At 36.6% G+C, this 15,141-nt stretch overlaps 1 protein-coding gene across 2 annotated transcripts; it reads right to left on the bottom strand.

The window, feature by feature from the left end:
• Positions 1-859: 859 nt before the first annotated feature.
• LOC143576020 (E3 ubiquitin-protein ligase RFI2-like) lies at positions 860-4,665 on the bottom strand. 2 transcript variants are annotated; one of them, XM_077060227.1, is made up of 6 exons: positions 4,341-4,664; positions 4,011-4,180; positions 3,822-3,871; positions 1,718-1,743; positions 1,424-1,628; positions 862-1,342 (listed from the first exon to the last, which is right to left on the bottom strand). In XM_077060227.1, exons 1-6 carry the CDS (start codon positions 4,456-4,458, stop codon positions 997-999), a joined length of 915 nt encoding a protein of 304 aa, XP_076916342.1. In that variant the 5' UTR covers positions 4,459-4,664; the 3' UTR covers positions 862-996. The 2 variants fall into 2 exon arrangements, with proteins under 2 accessions (XP_076916343.1, XP_076916342.1); XM_077060228.1 differs by lacking the exon at positions 1,718-1,743 and having other exon boundaries at positions 860-1,342; positions 1,424-1,648; positions 3,828-3,871; positions 4,341-4,665.
• Positions 4,666-15,141: the final 10,476 nt, after the last annotated feature.

Here is a 15,141-nt window from a genome sequence, read left to right as displayed (position 1 = left end):
AATATATACATATATGTACATTTACATGTTTTTTTTACACATGTATATTACGTAACTAAAGATTAAATAAAATTATACATATGTGTATAATACAACGTTTTTTTTTTGTATTTTTTGTATTTTTTTAAGAAATCGGAATGAAATATAAGACTTGGTTTTTTTACTTTTTTAAAATTTTTATTATTTTTTGTTTTATGATTTTTTTAAATATTTTCTTTAAAGGTATTTTTAATGGTCCAAAATGGTTCTCAAAGTTCTCAATTTGCAAAGGGTTCTCTAAGGATCCTTACCCTATATATATATATAGGTTTTTGTGTGAGTGAAATGAGTGTATTTAGGGTGTATATATATATATATATAGAGAGAGAGAGAGAGAGAGAGAGAGCGTGTGTTCACCATCACGCTAACCCCCCATCACTCGTGATGAAAGGGGTGGCGGCGGTGTTCCAAAAGCCATCACTCGTGATGGGAGCCCCATCACGGACCACCATGTCCCCCTAATGGTACACTTACACTTTTACATTTGACAATTATACTATAAAAATCCTAACGAGTTGCAAGCCTTCTCTCTCCTCCCTCATGGGCGTCGGTTTTTTTTTTTTCTCTCAATTTGTCTTCATCACCCACAACTGTTTGCGCCCACGAAGCTACGCCACCCTCTCTCCTCGCCACAACTGCCAAATCCGTCAACTTTCCTTCTTCGTCCACCTAAACGTCTACCAATACCTCAAAATCTGCATTGTGTTCTAATTCAAGTATATCAAGAATTTCAATTTTATGATATGACTTTGAAAGCCAAAATCTAAACGACCTACGAATTAACTACAAATCAATTTAACATAAACAACTTCCTACTTATATTTCCAGTCCAAAGTTGATCACATCAGTCACTTGGGCCACAAGATGGACACATTTCAAAAGTACCAACAACACTCCTATAAACACGATACACAAGTTTACTAGTTCCATGATTCATAAAAAAAAACAAGTCTCTTATCATCCAAAATACTGACCATGCGACGGAACCCTCAATGAACCATACCGCGGTCTAGCCGGCCCACCCCCTGGCTGGTGGAACGGACCCCTCGCATGTGGGTGCGGCTCACTTTCCCATACATGGTGGAAATTATTCAACATGGATGTTTCTGCATCATGGAAGCTTCTAGCAGATGAGGGATAATAAACAACACCATGAGTTTGGTCAGAAGATGAACCCACATGCAGTTGAGTGTTGGATCTATGTGCATCACGCGCATTCGGTTGGTGAAAATAGGGCTCAAGAGGTTGTGAATGGTCCCATGCGCGTGCACCATTAATAGAGCTGTGACCTCTAGTAGTAGAACTGCAAATTATTATTGAAAACCTTCAGCCAAATACTATCAAAAACTAACCAAACAACGCAAATATTATCCAAATGGTTTACCTTTGGCCAGCAAGAAATGGATGGTCAACATGAGGAGCATAATTGAGATCAATGGTGGGGAAATTATATGAACTTGGTATTTCTGATTGGGTGTTGTTCCATCGGTTATTATCATACCTACCAACATAAGCAATATGTGGACACATGCGAGTTGCTGAATGTTGTTCTTCACTAAAAACGGCATGTTGTCCAACAATTCCATTGTCTGCAAATAATGCCAAAATTCTTGTTACAAAGTTCCAAGTGAAATAAGGTTTATAATGCGTAAGACAGAATCAAAAATGAAAGTATTACAGCCAGTTGTCGGAAATTCAAGTTCGCTGCAAAAAGGAAAAAAAAATAGTTATCAGAGATAAAGTGGCATTCATAATTGCATACACTAAATTGGTTAGCAGCATTTTATCCATCTAGAGAATTTATAGGTACAATTATGTTGGATATTCTAGAGCTATACACCTATATGCTATATAATTTTGTAACAGATGTATTAGACATGAGATGATGGGTATATATTGAGATCATATATCAGCAAATCAAGTGACATTTAAGGCTTCGGGTAGAGTTGAGAGAACTTGTGAAATATGTAAAAAAAAAATTTGTAATTAATATCTATTTCATATTATGAAAGTTGTAAACAGTTCCCACTTTCATGCATTAGTTACAACCTGAAAGAAATTTACACATTGTCTTTCATTTTTTCCAAAAATATTGTTTTGATTTATTCTGATGACTTTTAGCAAAAGAAAAAAAATTCAAAATCAAACAAGATTTGAACGAACGACACAAAGTGAATAATTTCTTTGATACTAGGTAGATGGCACGTACTATTAAGGTAGTAAAGATCATCCACCATCGGCTACCTTACAATAATGGGCTTTTGACTAATCAAGCTCATTTTGAAGTTGGTGTTCTAAGAGGGGCTGTTAACGAGAACTATCTCAAATTTTCAGATGTTAGTGTTGTATTTGATGCTGATTCTTTCTCATATCGCCACTTGGCACACAATGTTCCACTGTTCTGAGAATCAAATGAAACTTAACCTAGAATCTGTTAAAACAAGAACCATCAGCATTCTAAAGCCATCCTTGAATATTTTGATCTCACCAATTCTGTTCCCATGTTGCATGATTCATTTTCTATGTTATAACTTGAGCTTTATAGCATTGTGGAACATATTCAGCAGCATTAGCAAACAATCTTGTGGAGTTGATGTTCAAGCAAGATTCAAGGATCAAGATATAAATGATTTAAGGCTGAAAATTGATCAATTTTCCTCTTATCAACCTACTATTATGCAAATGAATAGAGTTCTATTTCAAAAGTAGCAAAATCTTATATCATGCAATTGCAAAATGATGTGGCATGGCCCTTGGAATAACAACTTTTGCACAAGGTAAAGAACCATAAACTTCAACTCATTATGGTTGTCATTAGGAGAACATAATATGCTGTTTTAGTACTCACTTACAAGACACAACAGTCAATCTCGTCCCAACAGATTTCATGTTTGTCATTATGCTTTGAACCGTTATTTGTCATGAGAGACCCTAAACTTTTAAATCCTTTTGACGTGGAGATAGAAGAATTTGTTTAACTGCTTATACTTAGGGAGATACGATAGAGGGGGAGAAACTACAATGGGAAATACGGGACTAACAGAGTTTTTACAAGTTGTATGCCTTCTTATGGTGCAGTGAAAGAAACAAGACATACACACCAACAAATAATAGAGGGAGATCTTCACAAGCTCGGAGAGTCTAAATTAACATTTCCAACAAAAAGTCAAAATAAACTTTTTTGGGAGTATGCTAAGTTTATTGTTAAGATTGTATATAAATATGAATTAGAAGAATTTGCATTTGTGAGAATTTAATGAAGAATTTTAGATTGAGTATTGTTCAAAGACTCTCAACTCCTAAAATTAACATAGTTTTTCACATTCACAAAAGAATATAATACACAACATATACACATGTGCGTGTAAAACAAAATAAATGCATACCACAATTTTATTATAAAAAAACTCAAAAACAAATTCATATGCATATGCTCATGTAATATAAACCTATCTATGCACACAACAAATCCAAGTGCAAGAACGTTGTATACACATATAAGTGTGTGTTCATGTAGAAAGTTGTGTAGATACTAAACACAACAATGTTTAAAAATAAAATCCAAAAATATTGATATGCACAGTGCATGTAATTTTAGTATATTCTATTTACACAGTAGATCAAAAGATCTACAATACACACACAAGTCAGAACCTTTATACGAATTATGAAATTGGAAGCAAATTCGCATGAAAATAGACACACATCTATGCAAGAAAGTAACATCCCACAATGTTCAGAGTTTGAAACAAAAGGGAAACAGAAGGTGAAACTATACTTACTCAAACGCAGCTGCAACCCGAGAAAATCCACCAAATGGGCACCACATCGACTACAAAAGACAATCACGGTCATTAAGTAAATTACACAAAAATAAATGTGCATCGTCTACATTGTTGTAGGTGAATATAGCACTTCAAACAAAGGTTTACGCTATTATTAGATGAATAAGATAGATATATTTAACATACTGATTCAGGAAAACTGTGATCGTAAACATCTTCATCATTGACCAATTCATCAATGTTTATGTCAGGAAATGGTCTGCAACCGTCTGCATAAAGCCATTGACCTTTCTCAATTTTTCTACAATTTGGACATTGCATCACTCCCTTCACATTAAACGCAGAACCAATGCAATCTGTAAAATTGTAAATAAATGACTTTTATTAGAAAGCAAGCAAGCAAGGTATGAATGAATATGATGATAATTCATACTAGGGTTTAATTAAGAAATGATGGAATTAAAGCAATTACTTATACAAACTCGAATTGAATTGAATTGAATTGAATTGACTGACCCAGATGGAATTGATGACCGCATTGAAGCTTGGCCCAAGAGCGATCGCCACAATCCGAAACATCTTCCAGACAGATCGAACATGAAATTGGCAGAACACCATCTTCCAAACCACCCATGATTATAATAATAATAATAATAATAATAATATCAAATGCAAATTGGTTTTGGTTTCAATGAAGAATCAGATAAATATTATTATTATTATTATTTGCCCAAAACCTCGTCTTTGATCTTCAGTTGATAATAATAATAAATTGTGATTGATGGAATAAAATTTGTTGGAGAAGAGAAAGAAGAGGTGGGTTGGGTTGGGTTGGGAAAGAAAGAAAGAAAAGGAAAGAAATTGAAGACGTTGGTTCTGTCTGTGACCTTTATTTGACTCTCTCCCCTGGTTGTTAATTTTGGTATCTCCCACCAACACACGTATATCTCGATTTTATATTAAAATCTTAATAAATCTATTAAACCAGTTAAGTATTTTAAATGACGATCATTATAAGGCATTCACATATCTAAATTTCATCTCCCATATTACATTTTTAATTAACGTCAAATCACCTCTAAATACTATATAAACCTAAACATTTAACCCCTCAAATTCATTCATCCCCCGGTTCAATCTACTATATATTACTCTTTAAGATGTATTTGTTTCCATTTCAGTCATCCATTGCTTCAATTAGCCGGACACAACATTCCGGAAAAGTATTTATTCGATATATTAGTCACTTTTATTTAAACTTATAATATTAGTTGTTGCTAACTTTTGTTTCATATTTATATAATCAGATGATGATAGCTTTGATGTTGTTGATTTAGATGTGGTTGTTGTTATATTGACGATGACCATATGAATAACAATTCTCTTGTAATTCTTATTAGGGATCGTTTGGTAAGATATATTACCATACCAAAAATTATTTATTATTCTCATTGTCATTTCAATTTCTTTCTACTTTGTTTTTTGTATTATTTTTAACTGTAATTTAATTTTACTATAATCTATATAGGTTATACATCAAACTTCAAGATTTAATGGACATGTTGAAGGTTTTGAGATATACGAAAATATTGTTGATTTATTTCCATAACGGAATTATTATGATAATTATTCCGATTACGCCCGTTGATAATTCTTACTAATTTGTTTTTTAATAGTTTAGTATATATAACATCAATTTATTTTTAATAATGTCAGTTTATGGCGGCCTAACTTGGTAGATTGGCTAATTGCATGGAAAAAATATTTGATGGAGAGTAGGTTAATTGTGTTTGTTTTGGTCATTACATATGGTCGAATGCATTTTAGTTATTAAATTTTCTATCATTTATAATTTTATGTAGATTAGACAACTCTTGTAAATTAATTCATTTTTATATGAATAACAATCTTTATTTTTACTACAATAAATTTTTTTAATCTTATCTTGAGTCTTAACAAGTAGTTATTAAACTTTCAGAAAAATGGAACGTTTTTTATAATAATATTTACATGTGTTTATTTCAGTTTTTAAAATCCTAAATTAACCACTATTGCAACAATCTTTTGTAGTTTTTAGTATTCAATCTCAACAAACTTTTCATTTTTTATATTTAATCAAATTTTAATTAGCATAAATGACAAAATTAATGTATACTGGAAAATTTAAATAATTTACTTTAGATTATACTCGAAAATTAATAAGTTTTGTATTAAAAATGCATTAATTTATTTGACCAATTTAATATGTGATATATTACTTACTTCAAATTTATTTTAAAATGTAACATTCGTTACTCTTTAAACCCGAACCCCATTTATTTTTATTAAATTTCCTTCGTTCTTTCGTCTCATTTTATTAATTAAACGTTCATTAATAAATAAAATATCGCATTCATTTAAGTATATTGTTATGAAAGTGTCGGTAACACATCCATGTGATGGATGACAAATTTTTCATATTAATTATATGAACATGTCCCCTCAATAGTAATACTTTTTTGTATATATATCTACCTTTGTAATCTAAGAAGATACAACATCAAAATGTTACTGAATCATATATTTGCTTATCCTCTTGTTTTGTTATCTTCAACTTCTCATATTACACTAATAATATTGTTATAGTTAGAGCTAATATTATAACAAGTTATCAGCACGAGCCGCTTATATTCTAATCAAGAAAGGTAATAGACACAAAGATATATACATAAGCATCATAAACACTTCTTTAATTATGTACATTGGAAATATATATATATATATATATATGCATATACATATATTAAGTAACAGCATTAATATGTATTAACATTGTTATCAAAATTTGATAACTATTCTAACTTTTATTTATATATGCACACTAATATCTCATTTAAAAGTTAGATTTATTTACACTAACAATTCTATTCTTATTATTATGCATAATAATTATATATTTTATAAAATAAACTGTATTTATTATCTTATTTATTATCTTACTTTAAAATAATTAATATTATATATATACACACACACATACAAACGGTAATGTTACCGTTATAAAACGGTAATATAACCGTTGTAAAACGATTATAAATTTCGCTATAAATAACCAATTATCAACACCATTTCATTTACAACAAACATTCTTCTTCTTAAGTTTATCCAAGATAAAGCTTTCAAGATGATTTATCCAATTCTAATGTTAACTACCATAATGTTGATAATCTCATTGTTCTTAATTTGTAATCTTCCACCTAGAGAGTTTAATCTTTTCTTTTTTCTTTATCTATTTATAGCTTTACCTTTGTATTTTCTTTCAATTTTAATAAGTATGTAATCCTAATATTTATCTTATTTGTGTTTAGTAATAAAATGGAAAATATAACAAAACTTGAATTTCCGGCTCTCAATATCACCGGAGATAATTATATGTCATGGACGGAACATGTCAAACGACATCTCAAATCAATGGGTGTTTTGGATACGATAACAGTGGGAAATAATTGCGGGGATCAAGACAAGGAAAAAGCCGATGTCTTCCTCCACAAACACATTGATGAGATGTTACAATTTTGAATATTCAAATTGTGAGGATCTATGCATTTTGTGGGAGGATTTAAAAAGCATATTTGACCATCAAAGGGAAGTTCTACTTCCCACTGCTAGAGATGAATGGAACAATCTCAGGTTCCAAGATTTTAGAAAAGTAAATGAGTACACCTCTGCTTTGTTTAGAATATGCTCAACGCTCCGATTTTGTGGGCAAACTGTTATCGAAGGAGATATGTTGGAGAAAAATTTCTCCACATTTCATGCATCAAATATGACCTTGCAAACGCATTATCGATTGCAGAATTTTAGGAGATACTCTGAACTAAATGCATTTCTCCTTGTAGCAGAAAAGAATAATGAATTATTGATGAAAAATCATCAATCTCGTCCCACGGGATCATTAACAATACCAAAAGCAAATGTTGCTCACAAAAATTCACATAAAAATTCTGGTAATAAATGGGAACAAGGTCGTGGACGAGGCCATAGACGTGGCCGTGGTAATTTTGACAAAAGGCATTTTAATGATCGTAAGCATCTATTCAAATGGAACACTAATTCTTACGGTCGTGGTCGTGGTCGTGGCCGTGGCCGTGGCCGTGGTCGTAACAAGAGAGCCAATAATAATCATGTCCCACACAATACCAATTCCAACCATCACAATAAATGGAATGAAGCTGGTAGGTCCGAGAACAATGGCACACCCTGTTTTAGATGTGGAAGTACAAACCACTGGGCAAAGGCTTGTCGCACAGCCCCACATCAATGTGAACTATACCAAGCCTCTCTTAAAGGAAAAGAGAAAGAAGTTAACCATGTTGATAACTTTGATGATCTCAGTGCTGATCTGAGCATTGCAGATTTTGATGTGGATCTCTGAAATAAATATTGTTTTAACAAGAATAATTATATGCAATAATTAAGCGTGCTTCTCATTATCTTTAGTAATGTAGTTTCCTTCATGTAATTTTTGTTTTTCAATTATATAAAGTTCTTATTAAAATATCATAATGTCTTTGTTATACACTTATTATTTTTCTTAATACTTTCAAGATTTAAAATGAAAATCACTAGAGCACAAGATCAAACAAATGAAGAAGATATATGTATAGCGGATAGTGGAGCCACGCATACTATACTTAGATCTAAAAAATATTTTCATAAACTGAAACCGACAAAAGGGATAATCAATACAATATCAGGTCCTACAAACTTGATAGAAGGAGTGGGAAAAGCTAATTTAGCATTACCAAATGGTACAGAGCTCAAAATAGAAAATGCTCTATTTTCCCCAAAATCAACAAGAAATTTGTTGAGTTTCAAAAACGTATATCATAATGGATATGATACTCAGTCAAGGAGTGTTAGTAACGAAAAATATTTGCATATCATAAGCAAAGATAAGATATTGGAAAAACTGCCAATGCTCCATTCTGGTTTACATTATACATATATAAATGTAACTCAAGCACATATGGCAGTCAAAGAAAATTGTTGTGATTCTGGTATCATAAACTTATGGCATGACAGATTAGGCCATCCAGGATCCACAATGATGAAAATGATCATTGAAAATACACATCGGCATCCACTGAAAAATCAAAAGATCCACAAAATAGATAAAATGTCTCAATGTACATCTTGTTCTCTTGGCAAATTAATTACAAGGCCTTCGCCATTAAAAGTCGATAAAGAAACACCAATATTTCTTGAAAGAATTCAAGGTGACATATGTGGACCAATTCATCCACCATACGGGCCATTTAGATACTTCATGGTCTTAATAGACGCATCTAGCAGATGGTCTAATATCTCTTTATTATCGACTCGTAATGTTGCTTTTGCAAAATTTCTTGCTAAAATTATCAAATTACGTGCACATTTTCCCGATTATACTATTAAAAGAGTAAGGCTTGATAATGCGGGAGAATTTACATCACATGCTTTTGATAATTATTGCATGTCTGTGGGGATTGTTGTAGAACACCATGTTGCTCATGTACACACACAAAATGGCTTAGCCAAGTCGTTGAACAGACGCCTACAGCTAATAGCTAGACCACTAATAATGAGGACAAAACTCCCTGTTTCTATTTGGGGTCATGCAATTATGCATGATGGGTCATTAATTCGTGTGAGACCAAGTGCAAATCATAAATACTCTCCCACACAACTTGTTTCCAGAAATGAGCCAAATATCTCTCACCTTAGAATTTTTGGGTGTGCTGTGTATGTTCCTATTGCACCACCACAACGCACAAAAATGGGTCCCCAAAGAAGGTTGGAAATATATGTTGGATATTGTCACACCCGGCCCTAAACGGCGGAAACAGCCGGGTGCGCGCGAGTGGGAATTGATAATCAAGCACGGGTCATTGCAAGCATTCAAATAAATTTTTCATTGCGCATGAAATGTCTAGTACAAAATACATTACATTGTTTAGAATTACATATAAAAACATCCACATATGAAAAACGTTGAAGATTTCCGCGCCATATCCCCTTACACGGCGGGAACAACCACGCGTGTGGAAGGGATAGAACTAAAATCTTCCAAAAACCATTTTTATAGATGTTCTGCGTGAAGTGCTCTATGTGTGACTCCTTGCGCTACTAATTATCACCTGAAAGACACGTAAAAACATTTGAATCAGTATAAACTGAGTGAGTTCACAAGTTTTGGTGACTTGATAAATCGTATTGCATCATATCCTTGATAAAACCATATTGAAACATATTTCTGATAACATCATTAAAACATATGCTCGATAAAGCCGTCCCGCGGGTTACGCGCGGACATTTCTGAAAACCGTGCTCGTCCATGCAAAGTGGCGCTGCCACTACGAGCGAAAATAATACCGTCCCGCGGGTTACGCGCGGACGTTGTGCTCGGAAAACTAGGCGCTCGTCCATGCAAAGAGGTGCGACCCCTACGAGCGGGCTTTACAACCAGTAGTACTACCCCATGACCATACTAGGCACTCGTCTATGCAAAGAGGTGCGACCCCTACGAGCGGGTTGATCAAACACAGTAGTCCCTACCCTTAGAGTTCCATTGACGAAGTGATCACTTTCTTGTTCTTGCGCACTCACATTGAAAACCAAGATAAACACCATGAACAGATAATCGTTTGCATTGCTTGTAAATATACCATGATAAAACATAATTTAAACACGTGTCCCTCGCCCCGAAAACAGTTTAAAAACAGTGAAAATAGGGGCTGTGAGACTCACCTGTGATTCTTGTTAAGTGATGGTTTAGAGAGAGATTAAACGAGATTCGGGTTTCCTGATGTTAGCCTCGAAATTGGAAGTCTAAAATATGTTTAAATAACAAGAAATATGTATATTAAGATCAAGAAATCGAAGAATATAAGGGCTGGTCAGAAAAGTAAATCTCAAGACTAAAGTTTCGGCTTACCTAGCGATGGAACTGGAAACGGATGCTTGGGAGATGGTTAGTGCAGAATTACAGGTTTAAGAGAGGAGTTGGAGTGTGTTTGTGTGATATTTTTATTCAAGAATTGATACTTATTTATAGGCAAATTTAAGGGAACACAATCCCTTGATTTAGGGGATTGAAATCTTATCATATTGGGTGTAATGATGACAAGGTATGGGGTTTATTATTATTTATTTTAGGGATGGGGGTGATGGTCCTAGGGAGTGGTTATAAAGATTCTGATGGATTTGACAGTATATGCAGGACTGTGGTTGGTGAGAGTAGGTGCGGCTGGCAGCTGACATTTCGTGTTACAGCATACTTTTCCTGGCACTGTTGTCAGTGTGCAGTCAAAAGGTAAAAATCTCTGAAACACGCAACTGGTTCTTTCTGGGCGGGGGTAATCCCCTTACATCTGAAGAATAGACTAAGTGTTTTGTGCGTGTAGCCTTGCGCGTATAGCCTTCTGCGTGAAGGCCATTTCTTTGAACGTTGTGGGTGCGTAACCTTCTCGTAGTCAGGGACGTTGAGTTTCATTTGTAGATTCTCCATGAGGTCTTGGTATTTCAACATAGTGATCAGTTATGTTGAAGTCAATTCCATCTTGGAGCTTCAGACAAACTAGCTCTCAATGTTCCCGCCATGCGGGGAGGTTAGTTCCCTTTCCGCACGCGCACAAATGATTTGATTATTGAAGAGGTATGCACCAGCCTTAGCATCAAGCGGGGCGGCTAACCCATTAGACAAACGACATAAAATTAAGTTGTCATGAAAACACAACAAAAACCTGTGCGCGTGGCGCATATAATATATGCCCGCGCTGATCATAACATGGCGCGCATCGCATCCGCGCATGGCGCATATAACATATGCCCGTGCTGATCATAACATGGCGCGCATCGCATCCGCGCATGGCGCATATAACATATGCCCGCGCTGATCATAACATGGCGCGCATCGCATCCGCGCATGGCGCATATAACATATGCCCGCGCTGATCATAACATGGCGCGCATCGCATTCACAATCTCCTAATAATTAGGTTGGTTACTTGGTTTATGGGATTGGGAAATTACCGGGTGTCACATTCTCCCCCTGTTAGGAGAATTTCGTCCCGAAATTAGGAGGTGTCGCTGGTAGGAGCTATCCTTTGGAAGAGGTATGGGTACTTTTTGCGCATTTGGTCTTCTCTTTCCCAAGTGAATTCAGGTCTACGCTTTGAGTTCCATTGAACCTTTACTAACTTGATTCGGCTTCTTCGCAACTTTTGTTCTTTCCAATCGGTTACAGCTATAGGCTCTTCCACGAAGTGTAGCTGTTTGTCGATATGAACCTCGTCCAATGGTAAAATTAACGTTTCATCAGATAAGCACTTCTTGAGGTTGGATACATGAAACGTGTCGTGAACTCCACTAAGTTCGGCGGGTAAATGGAGTTTATAAGCAACTGGACCGATCCTTTCCAGGATCTCAAATGGTCCGATGTATCGTGGATTTAACTTTCCTCGCTTGCCGAAACGGGGGACTCCTTTCCATGGAGAGACTTTCAAAAGTACTTTATCCCCTACTTGAAATTCCAACGGTTTTCTTCTCACATCTGCATAGCTTTTCTGTCTATCGCGCGCTGCCTTAAGGCGATCCCGTATCTGGAAAATTTTGTCCGTCGTTTCTTGGATCAATTCTGGACCAGTCATTTGCTTGTCACCCACTTCAGCCCAACACAGCGGGGACCTACACTTGCGCCCATACAAGGCTTCAAATGGCGCAGCCTTGAGGCTTGTGTGGTAACTGTTATTGTATGAAAATTCAACCAATGGGAGATGAGTATCCCAGCTACCCCCGAAATCGATCGCGCACGCGCGCAACATATCTTCTAATGTTTGAATGGTTCGCTCGCTTTGTCCATCAGTTTGGGGATGATAAGCCGTACTCATGTCAAGACGAGTACCTAAAGCCCCTTGTAACGATCTCCAAAATCTTGAGGTGAAACGACTATCTCTATCAGAAATGATGGATACCGGAACTCCGTGTTTTGAAACTACTTCTCGAATATACAATCGGGCTAACTTTTCCATCTTATCGGTTTCCTTGATTGGCAGGAAGTGTGCTGACTTAGTTAGCCGGTCTACAATAACCCAAATCGTGTTGTAACCCCCAGGTGTCCTTGGCAGTTTGGTAATGAAGTCCATGGAGATTTGTTCCCACTTCCACATGGGAATTTCTGGCTGTTGAAGCAACCCCGACGGTTTCTGGTATTCAGCCTTCACCTTCGAACACGTCAGGCACTTACTGACATACGTCGCGATGTCGCCCTTAAGATTGGGCCACCAATACAGCGCTTTAACATCTTGGTACATCTTGTCTGCGCCAGGATGTACGGAATACCGCGTTTTGTGAGCTTCGTTTAACACTTGCTCGCGCAATCCTCCTTTGAGAGGGACCCATAGGCGGTTAGCAAAATATCGAGTATCGTTCTCTTTGAGTTCCAAATTCTTAATCATACCCCCAAGGGATTCGTTCTTGACAAACTCTGATTTCAAGGCTTCTTGTTGAGCTTCTCGGATGCGGGTAGTGAGGTCTGTGCGAATGGTCAATCTTAGAGCCTTAACTCGTAGCGTCTTTGCTCGCTCTTTCCTACTTAAAGCGTCTGCTACCACATTCGCCTTTCCAGGATGATACTTTATTTCACAATCATAATCATTCAATAATTCAACCCATCTTCGTTGCCTCATGTTTAAATCCTTTTGATCAAATATATGTTGAAGGCTCTTGTGATCCGTAAAAATCAAACACTTTGTACCATAAAGATAATGGCGCCAAATCTTTAGCGCGAAAACAACTGCTCCAAGTTCCAGATCATGCGTTGTATAATTCCTTTCATTGACCTTGAGTTGACGAGAGGCATACGCTATGACTTTGTTTCTCTGCATAAGGACACATCCGAGTCCTTGATGTGAAGCGTCGCAGTAGACGACGATGTCGTCCGTCCCCTCGGGTAGCGACAAAATTGGCGCACTACATAACTTTTGCTTTAACATTTGAAACGCTGCTTCCTGGTTTTCGCCCCAATCAAACTTCTTATCTTTCTGTGTTAGCGCAGTCAGAGGTAAAGCTATCTTGGAGAAGTTCTCAATGAAACGTCGATAGTAGCCAGCTAGTCCTAGGAATTGCCTCACCTCAGTTGGTGTTTTTGGCGCTTCCCAATTCTCGATGGCTTTGACCTTGGAAGGATCGACGTGTATTCCTTTCTCGTTTACAACGTGACCGAGAAAGTGAACCTCTCTAAGCCAAAACTCACATTTAGAAAACTTTGCATACAACTTTTCTTCCTTCAGCAACTCCAAAATTAATCTCAGATGTTGTTCATGCTCAGCTCTGGTTCGGGAGTAAACCAGAATATCATCTATAAATACAATCACAAACTTATCCAAGTATGGTTTGCACACACGGTTCATCAGATCCATGAATACAGCCGGCGCATTAGTTATCCCGAAAGGCATCACTAAGAACTCATAATGGCCGTATCTAGTTCGGAAGGCTGTCTTCGGCACGTCTTCCTCATGGACCCTAAGTTGGTGGTAACCTGACCGTAGATCTATCTTCGAGTAATAACTGGATCCCTGCAACTGATCAAATAAGTCGTCAATCCTCGGTAAGGGGTACCGATTCTTGACTGTCAGCTTGTTCAGTTCCCTGTAGTCAATACACATTCTAAATGAACCATCCTTCTTCTTTACAAAAAGTACTGGAGCTCCCCAGGGTGAAAAGCTTGGGCGTATGAAGCCCTTATCCAATAGTTCCTGCAACTGATTGGATAGCTCTTGCATCTCGGATGGAGCTAGTCGATAGGGTGCTCGAGCTACTGGTGCAGCTCCTGGAACCAAGTCGATTCGAAACTCGACTTGTCGCGGTGGCGGTAATCCGGGCAGATCTTCAGGGAAAACTTCCGGGAATTCGCGCACCACTGGTAAGTCTTCAATCTTTCGTTCATCTCCTTTCTTCTCTACTACGTGCGCCAGGAAGGCGTAGCATCCTTTCCTCAGGCACTTGCGCGCCTTTAGACACGAAATGAGTTTTGTCGCAACTCCACTTCTTTCCCCTTGAATTACCAAGGTTTCTCCGCTCAACAGTGGGATCCGAACCTGCTTCTCATGGCAAATAACTTCCGCGTGGTTCTCGACTAACCAATCCATGCCTACCACAATGTCAAAGCTTCCCAAGTCTATTGGCAATAAGTTAATATTGAATCCGTGACTTCCCATGACCAATACACATTGCTCAGTCCTCTCGTTCGCGCGTATCTGCCTACCATTGGCTAGCTCTATAGTATAAGGCGTGTCTA

This window comes from Bidens hawaiensis, unplaced genomic scaffold, assembly GCF_021521415.1.
Source record: "Bidens hawaiensis isolate Kalapana, Puna unplaced genomic scaffold, B.hawaiensis_p1.1 tig00027833_1, whole genome shotgun sequence".
Lineage (NCBI taxonomy): Eukaryota > Viridiplantae > Streptophyta > Magnoliopsida > Asterales > Asteraceae > Bidens > Bidens hawaiensis.
Note: the sequence above shows the minus strand (reverse complement) of the source record. Positions and strands in the feature narration are given on the sequence as shown.

Excerpts from the sequence above, each read along its gene's own strand:
- LOC143576020 (XM_077060227.1), bottom strand. The coding sequence starts at position 4,458 with ATGGGTGGTTTGGAAGATGGTGTTCTGCCAATTTCATGTTCGATCTGT. Across the intron at positions 1,629-1,717 it reads TGAATTTCCGACAACTGGCT|ACAATGGAATTGTTGGACAA; the intron begins GTAATACTTTCA and ends CATTATTTGCAG. Across the intron at positions 1,343-1,423 it reads CCATTTCTTGCTGGCCAAAG|TTCTACTACTAGAGGTCACA; the intron begins GTAAACCATTTG and ends AATAATTTGCAG.